Source organism: Metopolophium dirhodum, chromosome 8, assembly GCF_019925205.1.
Source record: "Metopolophium dirhodum isolate CAU chromosome 8, ASM1992520v1, whole genome shotgun sequence".
NCBI lineage: Eukaryota > Metazoa > Arthropoda > Insecta > Hemiptera > Aphididae > Metopolophium > Metopolophium dirhodum.
The window spans coordinates 21,132,926-21,157,677 of record NC_083567.1 but is presented as its reverse complement, the minus strand read 5'-3'; the positions used below and the strand labels follow the sequence as shown (position 1 = coordinate 21,157,677).

At 32.2% G+C, this 24,752-nt stretch overlaps 2 protein-coding genes across 2 annotated transcripts in view; both read left to right on the top strand.

The window, feature by feature from the left end:
• LOC132949993 (head-specific guanylate cyclase) overlaps positions 1–24,752 on the top strand; it is a 299,190-nt gene that overhangs the window by 206,382 nt on the left and 68,056 nt on the right. Inside the window, exon 10 of the mRNA XM_061021156.1 lies at positions 16,717–16,855. Within this exon, the coding sequence (XP_060877139.1) occupies positions 16,717–16,855 (139 nt within the window). The remainder of the gene's footprint in view (positions 1–16,716; positions 16,856–24,752) is intronic.
• Positions 31–780, top strand: LOC132950566 (uncharacterized). Its single transcript, XM_061022082.1, has one exon. The coding sequence runs from the start codon at positions 31–33 to the stop codon at positions 778–780; it is 750 nt and encodes a 249-aa protein (XP_060878065.1).

The following is a 24,752-nucleotide window of genomic DNA, read 5'->3' as shown; positions in this document are numbered from 1 at the left end:
CCCGATATCGAGTTACCTTCCGTTGCATCCATGGCGGAGTTGCAAGTTTCGACAGATGTATCGTCCACCGAGTTGTCAGTAACGGCACCTGCCACTGCAGAAGTTGACGAGATCGAGGCGCCGTCCAACATCTCATCTTTGCCACATGTTCGGCCGATCGAAGCCGACGTGCTGCAGTCTAGTCCGGCGTATAACACGGCAGCAGTGCAGTTTGATGGTGCCGAGTTTGAAAACTGTTCGACGAAACCATCGGTCCATCAGGAAAATGGTATCCGGGATATGGTGGTAACCCGCGGCGGCTGCAGTGACGCAGTCACGAACCCGACGGTAACCGCGGTATTTCCCAGACACGATGCACTCGATATCGAGTTACCTTCCGTTGCATCCATGGTGGAGTTGCAAATTTCGACAGATTTATCGTCCACCGAGTTGTCAGCAACGGCACCTGCCACTGCAGAAGTTGACGAGATCGAGGCGCCGTCCAACATCTCGTCATCTTTGCCACATTTTCGGTCGATCGAAGCCGACGTGCTGCAGTCTAGTCCGGCGTACAACACGGCAGCGCTGCAGTTTGACGGTGACGAGTCTATAAATTGTTCGGCGAAACCATCGGTCCACCAGGCAAATGGTATCCGGGATATGGTGGTAACCCGCGGCAACTGCAGTGATGCAGTCACGAACCCGACGGTAACCGCGGTAATTCTCAAACGCCGCTCTCTGTGGAGCCGGACGAAGAGATTCGTCCGGCGAATGCTTTGTTGCGGCGTTGCATCGGCATAGACTGCAATGTATGTGCGTGTTTGTGCCGAGTTTGCCCCGCATTTTTGTGTCCCCGGTTGAACTTGTTCGCCGGAAAATCAGTTAAAATCCTTTTACTTCCGCCATTGTACGCGCGTTCATTCTGAGTTCGCTCCGACGTTTGAACGTTTCCCCAAGTCACACGCACTATACTGACTTTAGTTACCATTGAAATTGCACCGTTTGAGTCATAGATCTGCTGTGGAAATGGTCGGTAAATACTGCTGCCCTCCGCTCCTATGTTTAAGAAAATAAATAATTATACCGATCGAAAAAAAATTATGGCTATTATACTGCCGTAAAATATGTAATGTAAAATGTAAAATGTATAATGTATAATGTATAATATGTATAATATGTATAATGTATAATGTATAATCGGATAACCTATATTATGTAAGTTTACACGAATAATAAACGTTTTTGTTCTATTATTTATTTGGTATTTATTTGATATTATTATTATTAATAAACGCGTCAACACGCTGGTGTAAACTCAACTAGTGGATATGTTGTCTAGGTATATTGTACAGGTATACTTTCGATTTTTCTTTACTAGTGTATAAATCTCACGAGGAACCTTGTATTAAATTCTCAAGCTTTTTGACCAGAAAAAAAAACAATATAATAATATCAACAACCATAACAAGGTACGTCGGAAAAAACCAAAAACACTGCGATATCATGCAAAAAATGATATGTGTAATAAAGATCTCCGTGGATTTAGATTTCACCATTTGCTTAATATTGCTTTTATAATTTTCTATAGCTTGTTCTATTTTAGAATATGGTTTTGTCGATTCTAAATTAGAATCCTCGTCAATCTCACTCAGTGATGCTCAATCAGCTTGTATTCGTATTAATAATAAATACATTCTATAATAATACTAGCTCTCCGAGCGTCGCTGGGGGAGACCCCCAAATAGACGAAGAGTTTTAACCGATGTCGGAAACTGCAGTGGTCTTTTGGTCTGGTCGTCGGTCTCGAGCCGGTTGGTGTGTGTAAGGAGGTCTGGTGATAAGGAACTGTGATAAGGTCAGGACCACCGCGGTTCGACGTGGTAGCCAGGGTTATGCCGCCGGAAATTCGAAATTCTATAAAAAAATCATATAGCCACCACGATTTTTTTGGTGTCTAGCAGGTCAGTCACCTTAGTTATCCGGGTAGGCAATCCGACTGCGTCGGATCGCGGACAGCGTACATTACTGTCACCAAAAAAGCAAAAATAAGTAATAAATTACGTGAAAAAAAATTTTAAAAATTTAGGGCGTCCATGCAAATCATATAGCCAACGAATTTTTTGGGTGTCTAGCAGGTCAGTCACCTCGAATGGCGTTCGCCGTAGTATATAACTACACACAACGCAAACGATATACTACACAAACCAAAAAAACATATTGTATATACGTACCTATGGTATACGAACTAATCAATACATACATATCAATATAATATTACAGTTGTCAGTTGAGTTAACTGGTTAAGGTAATCAAATAGCCACTTTCTTATTTTGGTAATTAATAATTTAATGTAGCATACAAATACTGCTACAGTTACTATATAATATATATTAATAAACAATAAATAAATAGATCCTCATTAAGTCATATAGTATACATGTAGGTTAGTTATTAATTTGATTTTATGCTCATGATTAAACATACCTAGAGTATAGTCGACTCGACTCGAGCTAGGATATTATTATATATAATTAATATTTATACGTTTATTTATTATAATAATATATACATGTACCTAACCTACAGACCGATACAATGGCTAAAGCGTGTATATTTATGCCAAATCAAATATATAAATACCAAATATAAGGAAACCACGGCGTGACCGAGTAGGCAAAAAGACAAAAGGCAGTCAAATATAATATAATGATAACGCAGTTTATTGAATCAAAAAAAAATCAATAAAAAAATCGAACTTTTCGACGCATGTATTTATGCCTGTATATAGTAATACCTACCTACGCGACGTAAAGTGGTAAGACTCGACTTTTCAAAAAAATTATCGATGAACACGCGCGACGGCGGCACTCGGTTTTCACGTTATCTCCGCGGAGGCGCGCGGCCTGTAAATTTAGCGGGGAACGCGAATAAGGACCGAGCGAGGACGCAAGAAGTCCTCAAAGGAGGTAAAGATTGATATCTTCATACATAAACTAAATTATTTATATTAATAGATTAATAAATAAACTAATCAATAAAATATATAAGTTTTTATCTTTAAATATAAATACCTACAAAGTTCTTCGTAAATATACCTTTTTTTTCTGATAATATTTTCTATACATCTTCAAATTTGTAATCTCTAAGTTCTTCGTAAATATACCTTTTTTTCCTGATACATAATATTACAAAGCAGAGGCCTGGGAGACCGCCCATCGAATTTTTTCATTGGCCGTCTCAAAAATCGCCAAAGGAGCGCCACAAAAGAGATCCGTTTTCCCTCCATTCTCCTCTATAGAAGTACGAAAAATCGCCATAGGAGGCGCCCTCGGGTTTCTGTTTTATATAGGTAGAATGCGCTGTATAATATTATATTATGGAATGAAGCGTTCAGTTTTAGAACACAAGAACAATAGTGATATTATGCCAGCTAATACAATAAAAATATACAATGTACACGGACGTGAAAAATTTACGCCACGATGACTGTCAGTATTATGTCTGCCGAAGAAGTATAATAACGAATCGGAAGGATAATAATATTATGGAACGTTCTTCGACGTAGTATGATTGCCCCGCGTGTGACCTACCAAATCATTACACTGCGTGCCGCCATTACTTTCAGCAGCTGTTCTCGATGTGAAACGAAATATATTATGTGCAATCTTGTTCGAAACGGTGTGGCGTCTTGCGAACATAATAATATTGTCTATGGCACGTATGAAACCATTTCGGGTTTACCTCGTCTAACTGTATAAGACGGTCCTATATGTGGGCAGCGTATGAGTGCACCGAGTGCATTATTATATTATGAGGTCTATTTTTGTTGAGTAAATGTTACATGATATGTTTGAATTAGGCAAGCCTGGGCATAAATGAGATGAAAAGTTAAGTTAAGAGTTAAGTCAATTTTAACTTTTTAAAATTATGTTCTCATTAACTCATTTTTAGCTTTACTGGTTTTTATTGACTTAATAAAAAACGAGATACTTTTAATCAAATTCAAGTTACGTTAGTTTATAATAAATCAAATATAAAATATAATTATTGATGATGCATATCGTATAAATATTTAATTTTAGATTCTGAGCTGAGCGTTAAAATGTATTGATTTTACAATGATGTGTTTTTTATTTTATTTTTTGTTTCTGTGTACACGATGAGTAGTTAAAATTATGATTCAATTTTCAACTTCAGTATCTTGGTCGATGGGAAAGTAAATGTAGTTGATGCATTTGGGAGGTCAAAATTTAAAAATCCTAGTAGTTTTCAAAAGTCTTCAAATCAATGAAACCAGGAAACTTTTACGCAAAATCGGTTTACGACAAAATCAATTTTGGTTTTTGGTGTAGTACTCTACAAAAAAATACCGTAAGTACATGAAATTTTCGCTGAATGAATTCAAATCGCATTTTATTTATTTTATATATATTATTTTCAAATATTTTGACATTTTCTGTTTCCAATTTTTTATTTTTTTTTTCTATGAATGTCAATAAAATTTTATTTATTGGGTCAAAAACCTTGAAAATTTAATACAACGCTCCTAATATATTTTTACAATGGCAGTTGAAAATTATTTAAATTACATAGTTACAATTTTCAAGTTCGAATTTTTACAAATACGATACGCGATCATTATGCGTTATGGGTCATGGTCAGATTATGCACGATTTAGGCCCAAATATTATAGTCGTCGGAATCTGCCAGATAAACACTTAGCTTTTTGGTGTGGTTATACAATATCCTAATTCATCGCCGATAAAGTGTACACGAACGTTTACCGTAAACAAAAATGTGCTAAGTCGCTGACCTGATAATCGTTCTCTTCGATGTTCATTCGTGCAATAAAACGTACATAATATACACAAATGCACGCATCAGTGATAACAATACACTGCAAAGACCAGTTTCACTTCATCGTGGCGTATATCAAACGGCCAAATAGTGCAGTTCATATATTTTTTTAAAAAACCGTAATGCAAGACTCGTTTTCATTATTATTAGTATAATATTAAGTTTCAACACTCTTTGATTACTTTTTAATTCGCTATTTTTTTAATCTCAGAATTTTCAGGCGATACAATATTGTAATATGCGTACACGATTCGTGTCGAGTGCAATACCAAAAGATTTTTACTCCAACAAAATAAACTGTATATTACTATGCAGTATGTGTTATTTTTTTTGACAGCAGCGTACTCGTGAAGAAACCGAGACTTTTATGAGTTGTTTGTCACATATTTTTTAGCGTAGGTTATTTTTAATACGCATAGTCGTTTTGTCGTAGTTCTTAGACGTGTCGTTTTAGAACAGTTTAGGACGCGCAAATATGATGTGATATTTTCCGACTAGTTTGAAATGATTCCTCAGTCATTATAAATTGTAATTCAATGTTCCGTTTTAACCATTAATATATATGGGGCTTATAATTAGTCATATTTACAGTGTTGATGATGTCTCTTTGAACTTTGGAAAACTGACTAAGTGAATCCATTTTAATGAACCTTAGTCTCTATTAATATTATAACCATGCACAATATTCACTCCTCGCCTTTAGAACGTTTATGATACCTTGGTACGTATTATTTACGGATAGTCCGTTAGGAAGACTCTATATCCACGATAATGTAATATAATGTTGATATGCGTGTAGATACGTATCTGATGCGTGTATGACTATTAGGTATGCATTAACAATAACTATTAGTTGGTATTAAAATTAATACTTCTTAGACAATATAATTTGCCCTCCTCTCGTCTCATGTGCACAACACAGATATCAGCTGTTCATTGATAATTATTTTGGTTTAACCCTTTCGTTTGAGACGAATATTAATTGTGTCCCAAACAATAAACTGTAGGTACATAATAATATTATTGTGTATAGCGTATAATATAGTATATACCTAAATTATAATAATATAATGACGTATTGTTATACACAATACGAACTCAGGTATCACCGTTATTACAAATAACTGCAGTAAGACGCGAAGAGACTTGTAAGAAGGCAGGCAAACTCAAACTTTATTTCAACTGAAAATTTTAAGTTTTTAACTATAAAAAGTTTTATTTTTATTTTATTTCAATGTAATTAACAATTAAAATATGCGCGGAAAAAGTTCACCCTCTCCTCATCAGTCGGCAAATTATGAAGTATTTAGTCAAAGAGATGTTTTTAAAGTTTAATTACGGAACAACTTCAAACTAGACACGTCCAAACAACATAGGTATATCTTATTATGATCTCGTGTTAATAATTAAGTTTTACCAGATTTATAATAATAATCGTTGGCGCCGTGAAATCTTTTGGTATACGTCACTAGACAGCAGCTGCCACCTGCCGCGTAGTTCCTTTGTCATTTTCTCAGTAATAATAGTTATTGAAGATTCATAAACAACGTAATACAGTGGTTCCCAACCAGGGGGCAATACATCCCAGGGGAGAATTTACATACTGAATATAGTGATGATGAAATAATGATTATTTTATGAAAACTAATAAATATTCAAAATATACTATAATATTATTGAGATGATTTATATTTTATTTTTTAAATGAAGAAAAAAAGAAATTAGTCATTAGTCGTATAATAATATATAGTTGTTTTGTATAAATAAAAAAACAAAAAAAGGGTCGTCTAAACTCTAATCAGGGGGAGGGGTGTGCATTTTGAAAATTTACAAGAGGGGTTGTAGAATAAAAAAGGTTGGGTGCCCCTAACGTAATATAGTATTATGGCAGTTAAAATATGACGAACGATAAAATATATCAACGTAGGAAATAATACAAGTTAAATTTAAAATACTCTTATTATATGTTTTTAAAATTACAATATTTCGATTAATATTTTTCGTTATGAAATAGTTTTAATCACGCAGGGTATAATACTTTTGACGTGTTTTAATCGATAAGTATTCACATTGCATACAAAAGCTTAAGTTTTATATTATATTATGCCCGAACCTTATAATATAGTTGTTAATAGTTTGTGTAATCCCTGTATCCATATTGTACACCTCGCAGAAAACAAAATGGAAAACGACAAAATGAATGGAAATTCCAACGGCAGTTTCCTCGGCACGTCCCACCAAAATTAATGAAAACAATTACGTTTAATTACAGTAGAACACATTTTATATTCGAAATTAAATTGGATTAGAATTAAACAGACATATTTTATTAAAAACGATGTAGCGGGCACTCTGCTATGGAAAAAAAAGAATACATATTTCGAATTATCGTGTTACGGTTGAGGCGTTATTCAGAAAACGCACCTGCATTTTTATCATAATATCGCGTGTGAAGAATAAAATACGACGAGAGAACGAGAGACAAAATATATAGTTTAAGTGAGTTCATTTCGTTACCTACCTCTAAGAGGACTGCTGCTATAGCTGTTTGTCGGGTCCACCGTGTTTCGTTTAAATTCTAAGTGATATGGTAATCATGATTCTTTTGAACCCTTATAATGCGTGCACTCGTTTTTATTGTTTGCGATCCAGCAGTGTACCGTCACGTGGGTGGTCGAAAGGATGACTCTGTGTGCCATATCCTAATGTTTCTGCGAAGGCGTCAGACAGAAAACCTAGAAGAAAAATCTGTATCAACTCGGAGACGGTCTTATAATATTAGGTACGCCAAGTTCTTAGGAAATAATGAGTGTTCGCCGATTCCACTTGAGAGGTAATCCAGTGTTTACGCGTAAACTTTTAAAAGCCACGCAAAAACTTTCAAACGTAACCTCACTTGAATAGTACAATATATTATTACTTTAGGTATTATGCGGACGATGGGAGAAAAAATTTTGTATAATAGGTCGAGTCGTTCTGTATTAAAACAATTAATAATAATTATAATAATAATAATTAGGGTTTTAAAATTTCATGAAATTTATTTTCTTGAAATATTTCATTTTGACGAAAAATAAAAATAAAATGATTATTATACCTAAAAGTTTATAGTCTTCAACTTCTAAGTGAATATTTTTAAAAGTTGGCTTATTGTATGAAACAAACAAAATATGTAACATATTTACATATAATTTATAAGTTGTTTAACAAATCTATAATAGTCATAACAAACTATATGATCTAAATATTAAATAATGAGCCCAGAGCACCTTCACATCACTCAGCCACATATACACACATATTATACGACTTTGGTACACTTTATAATTACTGAAAATACACTATTATTTCATTCATTGTTGGAATTGACTTCAACTTTATTTCAAACCATTATTTTTTGGATCGCTGATATACAACAATATTTCAAAACTCATGTAAAAAATGTTTTTATTCTCAAAATAATGCCAGGAATATTTTTCAGCACTATAAAATATAGAATATACAAATAACAAATATGAAATATGAAATAATCAATCAACAAAAATAATGTGTTTTTCTTTAATTCTAAGTATTTAATCAATTTATTGTTTCTAATCATCTATAACCGAACACGTTTAAAAGAGGAAAAAATGTTTTTCATTATTTCATTGAAATATTTCAAGATCAGTGAAATTTTCAATATTTAAATTTTCAATTGAAAAATTTCAAGTGAAATATTTCAAATTTAGAACCCTAATAATAATATATTATTGAATATAGGTACTTACATGCTATTATTATTCTGTTAAGCTCTATCTTGTTCGAACGAGTATAATGTTATTATTGTCATAGCTCTGTTTGATAATTCAATGTACGAACACATATTATTATTATAAGAACGACAACTTGAGGGAATCGGATAACAATAATACTGAGTTCGATTAAATTGATAAGAGTTATGGAGGTGGGCGTAAGCTGTATTATATCAGATCGTACGTGTATAATAACAGGGATCGAATCTGCTGAACAACAATTTTGTTTCGAAACTCGAGAGGAATCGAATTAAGTATTTCCCCACATCCCAAAACAATCTCGACCGCTTCTATCTCGCCGCCAAATTTCAAGTTTCCTTTTCGTTTTAACGAAACAATGTAAAACGTTATCACCCTCTATTAAACCGATGATGATAATAATAATAATAATTGTTAGTTAGTAAGTTATCGTTACGTTTTGTTTTATTTCATTTTTTTAAACATAATATATTACGCACACCTGCTGAATACACCTGATACCTGAATAATAATAATATGTATATATTTTGCAGTGATGGAACGGAGTGGAAAAATAATATAGTGTTATAAATGGCCCATACCCCCGTCGATGAATTTATTGGGTCGAGAAAAAAATTAAAACGATATAATAATAATTCATACGAGAATTTAAATAAATATTGGTATACACTTTTTTAAATAAATTTAATCTAGAATTTTCATGTTGTATCCGACTTATAAAGTATTATATGTTTTGGAGCTTGTACAAACGCAAGTTTAAACAGATTGTGTATTGTATCATATCATAAGTATAGGTAGAAAATAAAAATTATATCATCGTATATAGGACAAAACAACAAACTCAGTTCAATAAGCCGATACGTACTCGTTGTATAAAATATATTATTTTTTACGGTATTAGAAAGATTGTATTACTTATTATATTATAGAATAATGGGACACGCCACGTATTATAACTTATATGAACATAATAATATTTAAGATATGAATAGAAATAGAGACAAGTTTGTCAAGTTTAAATACGTCTTATACCTAATCGTTTTTATGCATTAATATTATTAGTATGAAATGAATTTACTTCGTTGACGGGTTTTAACAGTTTTATAGCAAAATAAAAGCTTTTTTAAAAACAAAACGACTATCGTTAAATCATTCAAATTATCGTTAATCGATTATGCGTATTACTTATTTTTTTCAGAGATCGTGAAGTAAGTTAATCTCTCTAATATACTTAAACAAAAACTTTCGTTTTCAACACTTTCGATCACAACATATGTAGTTTATATAAATTGTTTTATGTCAGAACTATTAAAATCTTTAATGAAATGTGATTACCTACACTAACTTTTTGTTCTTAGCAATCGAATTAAAGCAGGTTTAAGTTTTCGTTCGTTGTTTGATATATTGTATTTAATACAATGATAATTTATCACTTTTTACCCTTTCGTGTCACATCATTAAATTGTATCGGCTATAATGTTATGGCATAGTTGTTACTTAATATTACTTACCTTTTATAAAAACAAAACTACCTACATGATTAATTCAAAAAAATAATAATATATTATGTGTTTAATAATTTATTTATGATTAATAATGATACGTCTAATTATGAGAAATGTGAGAATAACTTAAATAATAGATTAGCTACTAATTGTAGTTTGTAAAACCGTTGCCTTAAGTTTAAAAAAATATATATATTTAAGAATTAATATTTAAATATTTTAGTTTTTATACCTACTTTAGGTACCTACTTTGTTTTCGAAATTTAAAAACTACCGTGTTGTGAGATAATCAAGATTTATTTATTAAACATTTAGTACAAATTTGCAATGTTTGTGTTTCTGTAATTTAATATAATGTTTAATGAGATTAAAAAAAGTAGATAACTATGAGATTAAGAGACTGGAAATCCTTTCGCTAGGGCAATTACCTCAACGCAAACTAATTACTACATTGATTTTTGAGAATTTTCAAACCAATAATAAATTATCGTAAAACGATTTCTATCAAATTTAATTTTCTCCAAAAGTGTTCACAATTTTTATAAAAAGGGATGCGCAGTGAATGGCATATATTTTGTTCTCAACAATATGTACACTATATGTATTATGTTCGATATTATATTTTATAAATTAAAATTCCGTTAAATAAACAATACGGACATTTCAAGCTACAACCTACTTCAAGACCGGAAACAAAAAAAAAAATGTATCCCACTGAAACCAATAATTATTATATACTCCATCACTCCGCTCAGAATTTAATAATAATAATTCACAACTATTAAATATAAAATAAAACAAAATATTTCCCGGTATAGTTTTCATGATTCATGAAATCACTCAATGCGTATTATTTAACGTTTTACGAATCAAACCGTATTGTATTATAAATTATAATCGTGGCATTTCCGTCCAAACGCAGTATAATATTGTACAAACAATCGGAATCAAAGTAATTTGCAGCAGAAGGTAGGTATTTTATTTCTAGCGAGGGCGCATGCAACGAGTGTGTTTGGCTTACGATTTGCGTACAACTGGTATGATTTAAATGTCGATAAAAATGTGTTTTTATTTTAATTTTAGCCGCTCGACAAAGTCATTTCCATAGATAGGTACTACAGTATTTCGGTCGGCCCGAATGGTTTTTCAAAATATTTTGTTTATATTCTAGTATAACTGACTTTAATAGATAACTAATACAGACTTTGATAACACGACGCTGTAGTATCAATATATAGGTAATTACTCGCGATCGGGTTAAAGTAGAAATGAGATGACTGTGTGTAGTAGTAGTAGTGATTCGATATAATATGTCACATCAAAAATAGTGAATAAGAACAGCTTCATTATAATATGATTGGTGAACAATCAATATCGTACGTACAACGATTTGCATAAAGACGAATTGACTCGGTGGCGGATCATAAAAATTAAAATATATTATATTATTGTGGTTGCCACGAATCGTCCAAGTCAAGGCGCAACATTATTGCTGACGTCGTCACAATTTGAAATATTTTGGTCAAATATGTTATTGCCTTATATTATTACTTTCCTCCGGCGAAATTAAAGTTTGATGTGGTCATGTGGAGCATATCAATTTATTATGCGTACCAAAATATGCACCTGCGCATTATTATATATTGTTACACAACACATATATTTACCATAACTATTTTAACTTCCCTGAAGTCTAAAATTTTATACCGCATATACTGACATAAAACCTGCATTTTGACGGTATTCAAAATAATAATACCTACCCATATTATGTTTAGGATGTTCATTTTTCACCGCAAAAAATATAATAGTCTGCACTGTCGTTAATTTTTAAATTAAACGTTAATAACAAGTTTTTCATTTATAATATGTTACATGTTTTAAAATGTTTGGGACACGTGTTTGATGTAATTACATAGAGTATAATTATATGCTTTGATGATAAACTCAAATATTCATTAGCAATGATTTTACTTTGAACGTTTTTCACTAAAATTCAAGGGAAACGTCTGTAAATATGCGTTTACAGTTGTAATTGGATATGATTTTCGTGAATATTTTATCCAACTACAACTTGTAACGCAATATATTTACAGAAAATTTAACAGCTTTACATTAAATATGACACATTCATTATATATTTTCAATGCATATTTAGTTACTTGATAGTTTATGCCTATATTTTAATAATATTGTGTCTCACTCTGATGATACACCTGAAATCACGTAAATGATGATTATGGTGTGGTGGAAAAGATAATAATAATATAATACCTACTATTTGCAAACTCATTAGTAGTCATTACTATGGAGAATGTATTAAAAGTGTGAAATGCCAGGGCTGAATTGAAATAATAATTACGGTATTATAAAATATACATAATATAGGTTTATATCATTGTACTATATCATCATATACATTTTTTTTTTTTTTTTTTAATGATCGTGAAGCCCGACAATTATGGCCATTAGCTTTTTTGTTTTTTGTTTGTAGGGGAGGAACTGTAGGTTAGTAAGCACGTGTGTTTTTTGGTTTGGCAGATGTTTTAGTGGGCACCCGTGGGTATCTGCCATGCCCGGGTGGGGGATGGCTGCACTTCTCTCCGGACACCGTGATTTGCCCGAAGAAAAATGCCACCCGTGAACCGAGGTTTGAACCAGCGCCGGTGTGCGTCACAACCGACGCCTTAGTCCGCTCGGCCACTCTGTCCCCCATCATATACATTATATCACTGTATAATTATTGTATTACATGTTATCGTACATTATAATTGCATGCTTAATATTTAATTATATTAGGTAGGACATTATTATGTCATGGGAATAATATGCGATGTTATCGGACCACCTAATTATATTTTTCTTTAAGTTTTTGTTTAAATATTTCGAGAAATCATAATAATACGCCCGCGTGAAAAAATCATATGCATCAGTGCAACAAAAAACAATGGCATGGCAGGGCGAAGAACACTTGTTGAACATCCCTCGCCCGCACCCGCGCCCGACTGGCGCCCGCCCAATTAATATTTTGTTAGACAGTGACACAAAATTTAATTTTGACTCGACGACATATTATGCATACAAATATATATATATATATAAGTGTGAGCACATAATTTATGTACAACGCGTGCATAATATTGCAAGCTTCTGTCAGGAATTATTTAAGAAACTGTTGAAAAAGCTGAGCTTGATAGCATATTTTATTATAATATATTATTATCTAATGGACTTCAGACTTATAACGAGTAACGACATTCAATCTATGAGTATAACAAAAATGAGTAGGTATATATTATGAGCGGACGGATTCTTATATATATAAATTAACTAACCGTTTATATTATGTTATATTGAATTGTTTGTATTAGCCGACGTCACAATATTTATTTTTATATCGTCGACAATAAATCTTGCTAATAATTTCGATGCATTTTTTTCTTGGCCTCATTTATTTGAAATCACTATTCTTTTATTATTGGTATTATTAGTTAGGAATAGGGTATTTGATAAGGTTAATGGAAAGTTTTAAAATTATATAAATTCAGTTCGATGTCAATCGGGCCAAACAGTCGCACTCTAATACTTAACAGCGAATTCGCTGTCGAAATAATAAAGAGGCGTTTACCCATCTTGGCATTTTCTATCAGTTTATTATTGCACCAATAAAATAATAATATTACCTCAGTAAACCTTCTCTATCCTTGCTGTGCCATTTTGATCGCCGCATTATCTCAACAAACAGAGAAATGAAAATGGTCTGGCGTGGGTGATTTGTTTTCGTTAAACTTTGCGTATCTGAATAATGTTTAAAAAGTCTCAGACGTGGCGAGGTTTTATTTTTTTTTATAAAAATATTGTATCCAGCCGTCTGTAGCTATATCATAATATCAGTGTCTATCACATCATTCGTTTAAACCACAAAACGCGTCTTAAACATCCAAAGGTATTAGGAAATATATTAATCAATTTAATATAAGTATATTATTATTCACAAGAGTACATGGCACGTTTTGACAATCAGTCGCAATAATAATTGTGTGATGAGTTTCACATTGAAATGTATCAAATCCTTAAAAAGTAAACTATATTAATATTATACGCATCGGCATCTGGCGTGTCCCTCGTTTACTGACCTTACAGAAACATTAGTCTAACATTAGCCCTTCCCGCAACATTAGCTCCAGACCACCATCCCACCAGACGTCCTAGAATGTGTAAATTGTTTTTCATTTATGATGAATAATCATTTCGATGGGTGAAAACCGAAACCCTGGTTTTTGAATTCGGGCAAAAAGAAAATATGAGTGACAACCAAAAGGTTTATTTTCGGCCAAAAAAAAGTACGTCCACACTCGTCCACCAGATAAGTAACGCCCAAGTGGTTCACAGGTGGCAGGTATTTATGTGAAATAACCATCTTTCGATTTTAATATTTGTGCGTCATGTCAAATCGGATTCAAATTATACGTAATGTGTCCAAACAAAATAAAATAAATCGGATAAAAATGTTACAAAACTGCTGCAGTTTTCCAAATAGTGCAAACCTCACGCCCCACGTTTACAACGAGTTATTTAATTAAAACACAATAATGATAATAATAGTGACAACTATCAGTAAAAAAAATTGTAACCGCATACACCGGTACAGTGAGTTTCATATTGACTCGATCGAGTGTTGTACCAGATATATAACGCTGGGAAAAAAACGCGATATTATGTACATTATACAATGACGTAAAATTAACGCATACACACTATTGCACTATTATACATATTATTATGAATAGTGTATACAATATAAAATTATAATTATAATTATTATATACCCCGGAAAAAGAACTATTGCAGTTAAAAATTCAGACAGAAAAAATGTCAACGAAAAAAAAAACAGTACCTACATAAAGCTTAAATATGTTTATTAAAAATATATACCGGATAAACATCATGCGAATGCACTTTAAATCATTGAAAAAAACAATTTATATTTGCGTATCCATTTTTTTTTTTTTCGTTTCCATTTAAATGCTCGAAGAATGGGAAGTTACACTAACGCAGTCTCACACCCTCACCCCTCACACACACACACACACGTTGGCGGGAACTAAACAAAAAAAAAAATTGTCGAAGAAAAAATAACAACACATTTTGTCTATCCACCATTTTTTATTAGATTTTTTTTCGTATTTAACGAAACATATTATCATATATTATTATATTTGTATTTGTTTTGTTTTAATACACCCAGATAAACATTGATATCAATAGTAGACGAGATATTCAAGACTAAAATATTATAACCCAGATGGATGTGTGTTCGTACATTAAATCGTTGAGAAACATATTATTTAGAATATAATATTATCATACTTTTTGTATGCTGAAATTTGAGAAAGATGATTGTATTTGTTCTCTTTACTGAAAAGTAAACATCGGTAGAAATAAAAATCATCTAAACGAAATACAAATATTATAAAATGCTGACTAGATCATCACACGCAAAATCAAATTGAAAATACCTTAGATAGTTAAAATATATTTCAAGATTTACATTATATAAGTAAATAGTATATATCTAATACTATCATGATTACGATTTATACTGATCCGTGGCGATTTTTTTAAATTACGATGGATTCTTCTTAACTATTATCGACAGTATTTCTTAGAGTTGGGCCGATAGCTTATTAGAATTATGAACATATTTTTATTTTTAACCATAATTACACGATCTGATATTTGACGACCACAGCGCGTATAATTATTATGATATGTAAAACGCGTCTTATCTAATTTTGGTTATATTAAAAATATTTTTCAAGGCTGAATATTTGCCCGGTGAATGTATAAATTTAAATTTTAAATTAAGAATAAAATATATTTGAATATTATTATTTTTACAGCGTGGTAATTACTATATAAAAATTTGTTTTTTTGTGAAAAAAATATAATTGTATCTTGTTAAGGCTTCGACAACTGAAGTTATTAGCCTGTGGTACTGTGGGGGAGAGAACTGTGGTTTTTGTGTAAACACGTGTGTGTTGATTTTGGCAAATTTTTTTGTGGGCACTTGTAAGTATCTGCCCGGGTGGAGGATGGGGGCACTTCTTTCCGGAAACCATGACTTTCCCGAAGAAAAATGCCACCCGCAGCCGGGTTCGAACCGGCGTCGGTGTGCGTCGCGACCGACGCCTTAATCCGCACGGCCACTCCATCCCCCGATTAAATTTATAAAACCCATCTACACTATCGGGTATTATAATAATATAATAATTGGATTCATTCCCTACAAGTGTTGATATTACATAACTCATTGGTCCAACTTCTTAATATTTTCAAACTTCACTTAACCTAACATTTCAGAAATAATTTTCACCATCGAAAATCTTACCGCTCGTGGAAATATATAATTTATAATATTAAATAAATAAATATTATATTAAGGAAATATTTAAAAAAATAAATACAACGATTAAAACAAATACAAAAAAAGTAACCTAAAATAATGACGAGTCACTTGATTGAACTTCTATTGTTGCCGTTATTTCAACATCGGTTTTTTGCATATTCCAAAAGTGATAATCATAATGTGTCTTTTTTTACAGGATGGCCTTCGGAGGAGAATGGACAAGTTGAAGAGTTCGATCGAAGAAGCCAATTTGGCCGTCGACAAGGAGAGAGAGAAGAACGTCAGTCTTTTGCACACGATTTTCCCGCCAAACATCGCCAAACGGCTCTGGCTCGGTAAATATTGCAGTTTGTTGTTTTCATATTTTATTTGCTTATAGTTAGTGAACTTACCGTATGCTCAGGATCCTGAAACTCTTTCAAAAGAAGCGAAACGCATATTAAGCACAAACCTTTGCCCGACCACTCTGCGGTACCTACGATACTACGTCTTCTGAGTTGTGTTTCATATTATAATATACGCCAAAGTATATATTATACACGCCTGTGACAGGTTAATGCCAAACAATCGCGGGTCCGGTGTATTTTTTAGGGATAGGTGTGGCATTTTGATACATTACGAACAAGTTATAGTTATATTAAACTAAACAGTTTAAGATCGATTTCATATCGTAGGTGATATTATTACGTATAATGGCCATATCTTTACACGAAGAAATAAGTTTCAATCAACTGATTAAAAAATTCGGTACATTGAAATGGACACTCGTTGTTTATATGTCTTTATCGGGGTCCCCGTGTAAGTCGATATAGTCAAATAAAAAATAAAATTCCAGACTACAGTTCAGATTGGCGTGTATTTACACGAAATAAGAATAACAATTAAGAAATGGACTACGAAGTTATTAATTGTGTGTGACCGATTCAGATACTAAAAACTAGAAACATAATATCCGTTTTAAAAATGTCGTTTTCGTAACATTTCTTGCGTCAAGAGACCGCCGTATTACATTTTCCGAATCAAAATATTGTAAAAACTACACAACAAACGCGTATTCAACACAATACAGTGTTAACAATATCGCTTTCATAGTTGTTTGATATAAAGTTTGTAATAAATTGTAGATAATTTATTATGATATAATATCATAATTCAGTGTTGTTCAACTGTTGTTAGTTTGCTTACAGTATTTAGCTATTTCAAATTATAGCCATAAATATTATAACAATTTACGCACCCACCAATAAAACTTTTTTTTACCGGGGGGGGGGGGGGGGAGGGCATGTCATTGAGGTAAATATCTAACACGTTCCCCATCTTGTATCTATCAAGTGACGGTACAGTAGAGTTGCAAACAAATATACCCTAATATCCAAGTACGTAAATTTAACCATCCGAACATTATTTGCAATATTCTCCTCAAAAGTATAAATAATAAGTTATCATTATTGTAATAATGGTTCATAAAAATCATCTATACCCCCCCCCCCCCCCCCCGTGAAAAAGGTGCAGCAACAGTGAGTAGTTGATACTTCTTGAAGTAATAATAATATATTATGACTAGGAATGACCCCTTTAATTTTCAATACCAAATTTGGTCGTATTAAATCATTAAATCTCGAAAAGTGTGATTGTCTTCTGCAGGAAAAACTGGTCGGCTAAAAACTATAGAACGAGAAGAAACGATTACAATATTCTCATAAAGTCAAAAGTATAATTAAAATAAATACGTACAAACTCGTCCAAACTTGATACGCTGCAGACGTGATACGGAATCGCATATATTATTTTTATTCACGGAGAAACAAATAATGTAACATATTAAAATAGGCCATGGGTGGTACGTCCATATACATATAATGTAATTTGTGAATCGTAACACAACACTTGTGCAGTATTTTTTTTTAATATGTTTAAAGGGTATAGTGTTTTATCTTTTTTAACATGGCTGAACGTAAAACTAAATAATATAATCTCGACGAAAGAAATGTAATTCTAAATAATTTTAAAGGTGCAATTTTAAATCCAATAAAAACTCTCTGAATTCAAACGCTTCCGTTTTCGACGGCAACTATGCGAGACAGGGAATTAGATTTATATAAATTAAATTATGTACATTTAAATTGTATTATCCTCGGTGTTTCTAAGATGTGTTCTCGAAATATTCATCGAAACGGATGACTTTCGATATAAATTAATATATTATCACCAAAACAAAGTAAGTATACTTACTGAAATATTCAAGACATCGTGTGTTAAACATGAAAGCGACTAGATATGTGAATTGCATACATCGCACGTATTAAATAAAATCGTCCGTCATCATATAACTGCAATACGCATGCGAATTATACGTCCAGTCGTATTGGCATTCGAAACACGACGTGACTTATAATATGACCTGCAAGTACTAAAACGGAGCTAGTCAATATAAGCTAAACTTAATTACGATTATAGAGATACTTCGAGATACAATTTATACACTCGGTGAAATGCTATATTAAAAATGCAATTCTTAATAAATATTCACATTCACGGCGCTCAGCTAGAATCACTCTGTTCCGACCAAATATACCGTGTAACGACGTCATATTATTATAACTCGAAATATTATAACATTTGATTTTTTGTACGTACAATGTTACACCATTCAAAACTAGATGTTATATTAAATAGTAATTAAATATATGAAATTATTGTTTACTCTAACGCTGCCCACAATCAAACAATATTACCGTCTCACAGGGTATCGCAATCGCAGGATAATTATTATTTTGTTCGTATACGTCTATAGGTTTTTCGTTATTAAAATGCAAAACGAACCGAACCCATCTGTATTCAATATTATGCAATAGGCGTTGTACGAAATGCGTCGCATTAGAATAGTATAGGGCGTGGTCACACTTCTTTCACACTACTTCAGTTTATTCGTATTATTCATATTATTATATAATTATGTAACACAATACTTAATTCCATAACATCCCGTATACAGTGTTTATTTTATTATGCTAAGTGCAGTGTTTCAATTGTTTTTATTTTAGTTTGTTACGGAATATATTCAATCATTGAATACATTTTCTATGTACGCCATAATAAGCATAGTTTTTTATTCGATGTATTATTTCACTATTTAAGATATGACGACACGGCGACCTGCATAGGCAATCTAGGTACATTCCAATCTTGGAAGCATTTCCCTAGCATCTCATATTATGATTGGATTGTTCAAATAAAATATCAAACTATAAAAAATGTAATAAGATATTGTAAAAGTATTATTATATTATGCCCATTGTCCATAAGTTATAAAGATCGAGTGCAACTACACTACGTTCACTGATCTGTCAGCCAATTAATTATTGAAATCATAAAATGATAACTAACTATTGTGTAAACAATACAATTTTTTATTTTGAATATAATAATGATATTAGGTATATCATACAACTATATAATATTGTTTTAAAATAAAATAACTTAATTGAATAACTTCAATTTGCAAAAACACTACCTAGTTAAGAAAAATTAAACAATCAATTTTGAAATAATTTTACTTCAACGAACGCTATGTCGTTTGTAGATACATAAATTTCATAATATACTGTTATTGACTGTATAGAGTGCGACCATAAATTATATAAATATTCAATGGACATTGTGATAATCATCCATTCTAGCCTAAAAAATACCATTGTCATTTAGTTTTGATTAGTTTACCGTTCATTCCAATTTTTCGAAAACAGTTATATTTATCTAATTTAGTTAATCTGTTCAATCTCTGCAGTGTCTAACGATATTGTTTGTGAGTACTAATTTGAAAATAATTTATCTAGTTTTTTATATTTTCCGTGGAAAATTTAGTTTTCTCATCAAATAATAATAGCTAAACAATATTACGAGATATTTATTGTATGCGCCGAAATTCACTGCCTATAATATTACATGAATAATTGTTTTTAGTATTATTGTTTATTAGGTGTGACAACATAACCGTGGTTTTGATAATAGTGATATTAGTTAAGTGTCATCCGTTTTAAACATTTTGTGCTCGGTCTTCCGATCGTTTACTTCCGGCTCGTATAATATACAAAAAATTCCTATCGGAAATCATTTAGTCGATTAGTTCATTAACTCGGACCCGGGGCTTCAAACCAGACGAACAAAACACGTCAATAATATTATGTTATAATATTATTATATCGAGTTGCTCTCGATCAATGTACTATTTTATCAAATATAATATTAATTCGAAACCGGTGTGAAAAATAATGCACTGGAATGCACTTGGACCATATTATTTACATGGTGCATAATACCGGTGCAGGATAATGTGGAATAATTTTACCGGTCTAGTTTATCAAATTTCTATTATAATACATACAGTGCCGCAAGTAGAGATAGAAGGGCCCAGGTGCGAGTCAGATTTTGGGACCCCCTATTTCAAACTTATGTCTTACAAAATTGCATAGCACCAAAAGCGCTTACAACTCCCTGGTAATAAAAAACCCAGAAAACAATAAAGACACATGGTCTCCTATCTCAGGAGGCTAAACATTTTTATTTTGGCTCTCCAAATAATGTATATACATAGTGCATACCAAGTACAATTCTAAAAAGCAAAACAAATTTTATCACTTTATTTGAATTAATTTTACTTACAAAAATAGATCAAATGATTTATGCAGCACAGGCCTCCATCGAAATGTAAACAAAATGTGTTTTCATCTCAGTTGGTATTTTAGATTCTGAGTGGAGCGATGAATGTATTGATTTTACAATGATTTGTGTTTTTTTTTTGTGTGTCTGTCATCACCTTTTAGGACAGTAAAAATGCTTCGATTTTCTTCAACAGTATCTTTTCTGATAGGAAAGTGAATCTAGTTGGTACTTTAGGGGGTTCAAAAGTAAATATTTCCCAGTAATTTTCAAAATCGATGTGAAAACAAAAGAAAATTAAGGAAAAACGGGAATTTTTACGCAAAATCGTGCAACTCAAAAACAAATGACGGTGGGTACATGACATTTTGACAGAATGTTTACATTAGCATTTTCTGTACACCATAAGATTTTCCAAATATTTAGACTTTGAGATTTTAACTTATTTTGAGCTGTTAGGACAGATGAAAAAAATTAAAAATCCATAGTCACAATTTTTTCTCTAGAAGCATTTAAAGTTCAAATATTGACAAAATACATAAAAATTACGAAAATGTTTAAAGTAAATTGAGTAAGAAATTCATAAAAAATTGTCTTTTTAAATCTAAGATTTTCTTTTAATTCAAAGAAGAATAACTGTAGATACATGAAAATTTCACTAAATGTTTATTTTATAAATTCCTGTACCTACTTGATAACATTTTCAAAATATTTTGACCTGTTTTGAGCTGTTTACGGACAAATAAAATTAAATTTTTTTTAGTTTTTTTTTGCTATGAATATCAATAAAGTTTAATTTGTGGGGCCAAGTTTTAGTTAAAAATGTATAGTATAAAATATTATTTTCGTAAGTATAATCAATACTATAATAACATAACATTAGATGTTAGATGTAACACGTTGCAGGTATCGAACAATTTAAATTTTCATCATGTGTTGTAAATTGGAATAAAAGTTCATATTAGTTTAAAATCTAAAATACTTTATATCTGAAAAGGGCCCCTAAATATGACAATGGGGCCCTTCTGGAGGTGCGGTGCACCCCCCGGCACCCCCGCTAATTGCGGCACTGAATACAGAGTCATCATATTATGACTCGACGCGACGCAGTGGCTGAAAGCAACGACCGCTGCTACTAGTTCCCGGATGGGTGACCACCCGGGTCCATAGTGATAAAAACCTTGTCACACATACACAAAGTGTTACCAACCAATAAATTGTAAAAAAAAAAGAGTATCATATTATTATGCATTACGACGACCGTTACTTTAATCGATTGTTGTCACTCCAACAAATCGTTCTCTTTTTCCAAAGTCCGAAGTCTATCAAAACTCGCCGTTTTTTTATATATTTATAAAATATGTGATTTTTGAAGCTATACTCGATATTTTTCCTCTAAAAGGAAAATCTATGAATCATAAATACGTTTTTGTGCGAAAACGATTAGAACGAAACCCTTACGAAAGATACGCCGGAAACGAAAAACTCGTGTCCAGCCCTAAAACCTAATATATTTATGTGTTAGTGAATCAAACGATTATACTATTATCTCGATTTAATTTTAAAATCATAGTACTGCTACAACTGTAATATAGGTACGTAATAGAAATAAAATAATATATTTCTGGCAGCACTCTCGACGCGTTGTATTTGCTATACATAATATACTATGCGTGTAAAGTTATCGCATGTCTTGCGCGTGTAACCCGTGGCAACGAGAGTGGAAATAAAGAAAAGAGAAAAACCGCTCCAACGGAGGATATTTCCTTCATATATATATATATAATAGACGGTGGAAATGGTAAGGATACTGCAGACCTGCAACGGCTTAGTCGTGTTCCGCGCGTGTGTATATTATAATAATATATCGTTGCATATAGATAGGCACCTGTGTACAGGCTGATTCACGAGGCATGCTCGCGCCCGTTCTATCCTTTAATTATTATAATATGCGTTTATTCGTAATATTATCGTGGATTTCGGTATATTTTTTGAATACACCATATAGGTAGGTATCTATTTATTTTTGAATTACTATAGAAAAACCGTTCCAACTGAGTATATATAATATTTTATATGTATATATAATAGACGGTGGAAATGGGAAGGATACTGCAGACCTGCAACGGCTTAGTCGTGTGCCACGCGTGTGTATATTATGATAATATATCGTTATGTATATATATAGGTACCTGTGTACAGGCTGATTCACGAGGTATGCTCGCGCCTGTTTTATCCTTTAATGCGTTTATCCGAATAATTATAGTTTTGTCCATCCATATCGTTCGTTCATCTCAGTCGAATTTGAAGAATTAGTAGTTCTGAATATCATAAAACTGTATGCACTAAGCACATCGTCAAATCGTCGTATCTAATATTATTTATTTTTTATAGTGCAAAAATGAAGTTCTCGTATTGTAAAATGTAATTTGTATGTAACCAGAATAGACTAGACTTGTAGTGACACACATATGAAAAATTTAAGTATTTTAAAAATTAGAGTGTAATCCAAAATGCATAAAATCAAATTAAATACACAATCGACGGATGGTGGTGTGATAATAAGAGGCATACTCGGCGAATCGCCCTGTATACACAGCAATCGGATGGATCGATATAAACGAATTCGAAGACGCTTCCGTCGATTATCGGCAGTGTGTTATTGCAATAAATTATAAAAAAAAAGTACTCCATCCGGTGTGACAGAAGGTCGAAAACCGCCGTAGTGACGTCGGGTCGGACCTAACAATATATATTATAATATGTCCTTTGGAGTCGTTGAGTAAGAGTGGTACATTTGACATTGCGAGGTTCACACGCGTTTGTGACGACGGACGATAGATAGAACACCATGTGGTGTACCTGTTTACTTATATTATAGGCAAACGAGTTGGTAGTTTGTACATTTTAATGGTAGTTCAGAGTCACTCAAATCACTTCAGACATTTGACTTTATTCTAACATGCCTCCTGCAGCTGAAGTCGACGAGGGTTTAAGGGATTCGAATTGCAGTCTAATGTTTAGTTATTATAATAATGTGGTAGGTACATTTGAGAAGAATAAACAACATTTAAATATAATAATAATATAATATGAACAATATACTTACATTATATTATGGATATCTCGAATTTGAAATACCTAGTTATTTTCTATTAGTGTCTTTTTTTTCTTTTTATGATTCCAAGTGTTTTGTCAACGATAATAATAATATATTATTCTGTTATTATATACCATTTACACCTATGTTATTTTTTTTGTGCAGCGAGAAAAATTTGAACGATTTCAAAGGAAATAACATATTATATTTTTGACTCGTTGGTGGATTAGATTTACGGAAGTCCCTCGCCATTGCAGCACTATACATAATTACATTTTGTTCTATTCGATTTTAAATGACTGTCATCGACAATTATAGAACGAATGCAATATGTGCAAACTAGAGCGATGTTCAATACTGCAGTGAACTATTTCTATACTTAAATGACACACATACACACACACACACACACACCCACACACACTCTGATCCGCAAAATAATTTATCGCGATGGCTCCGCGGACATGCAGCTG

What these genes read in the sequence shown, in the direction of transcription:
- LOC132950566 (XM_061022082.1), top strand. Translation starts at nt 31, where the DNA reads ATGGCGGAGTTGCAAGTTTCGACAGATGTATCGTCCACCGAGTTGTCA.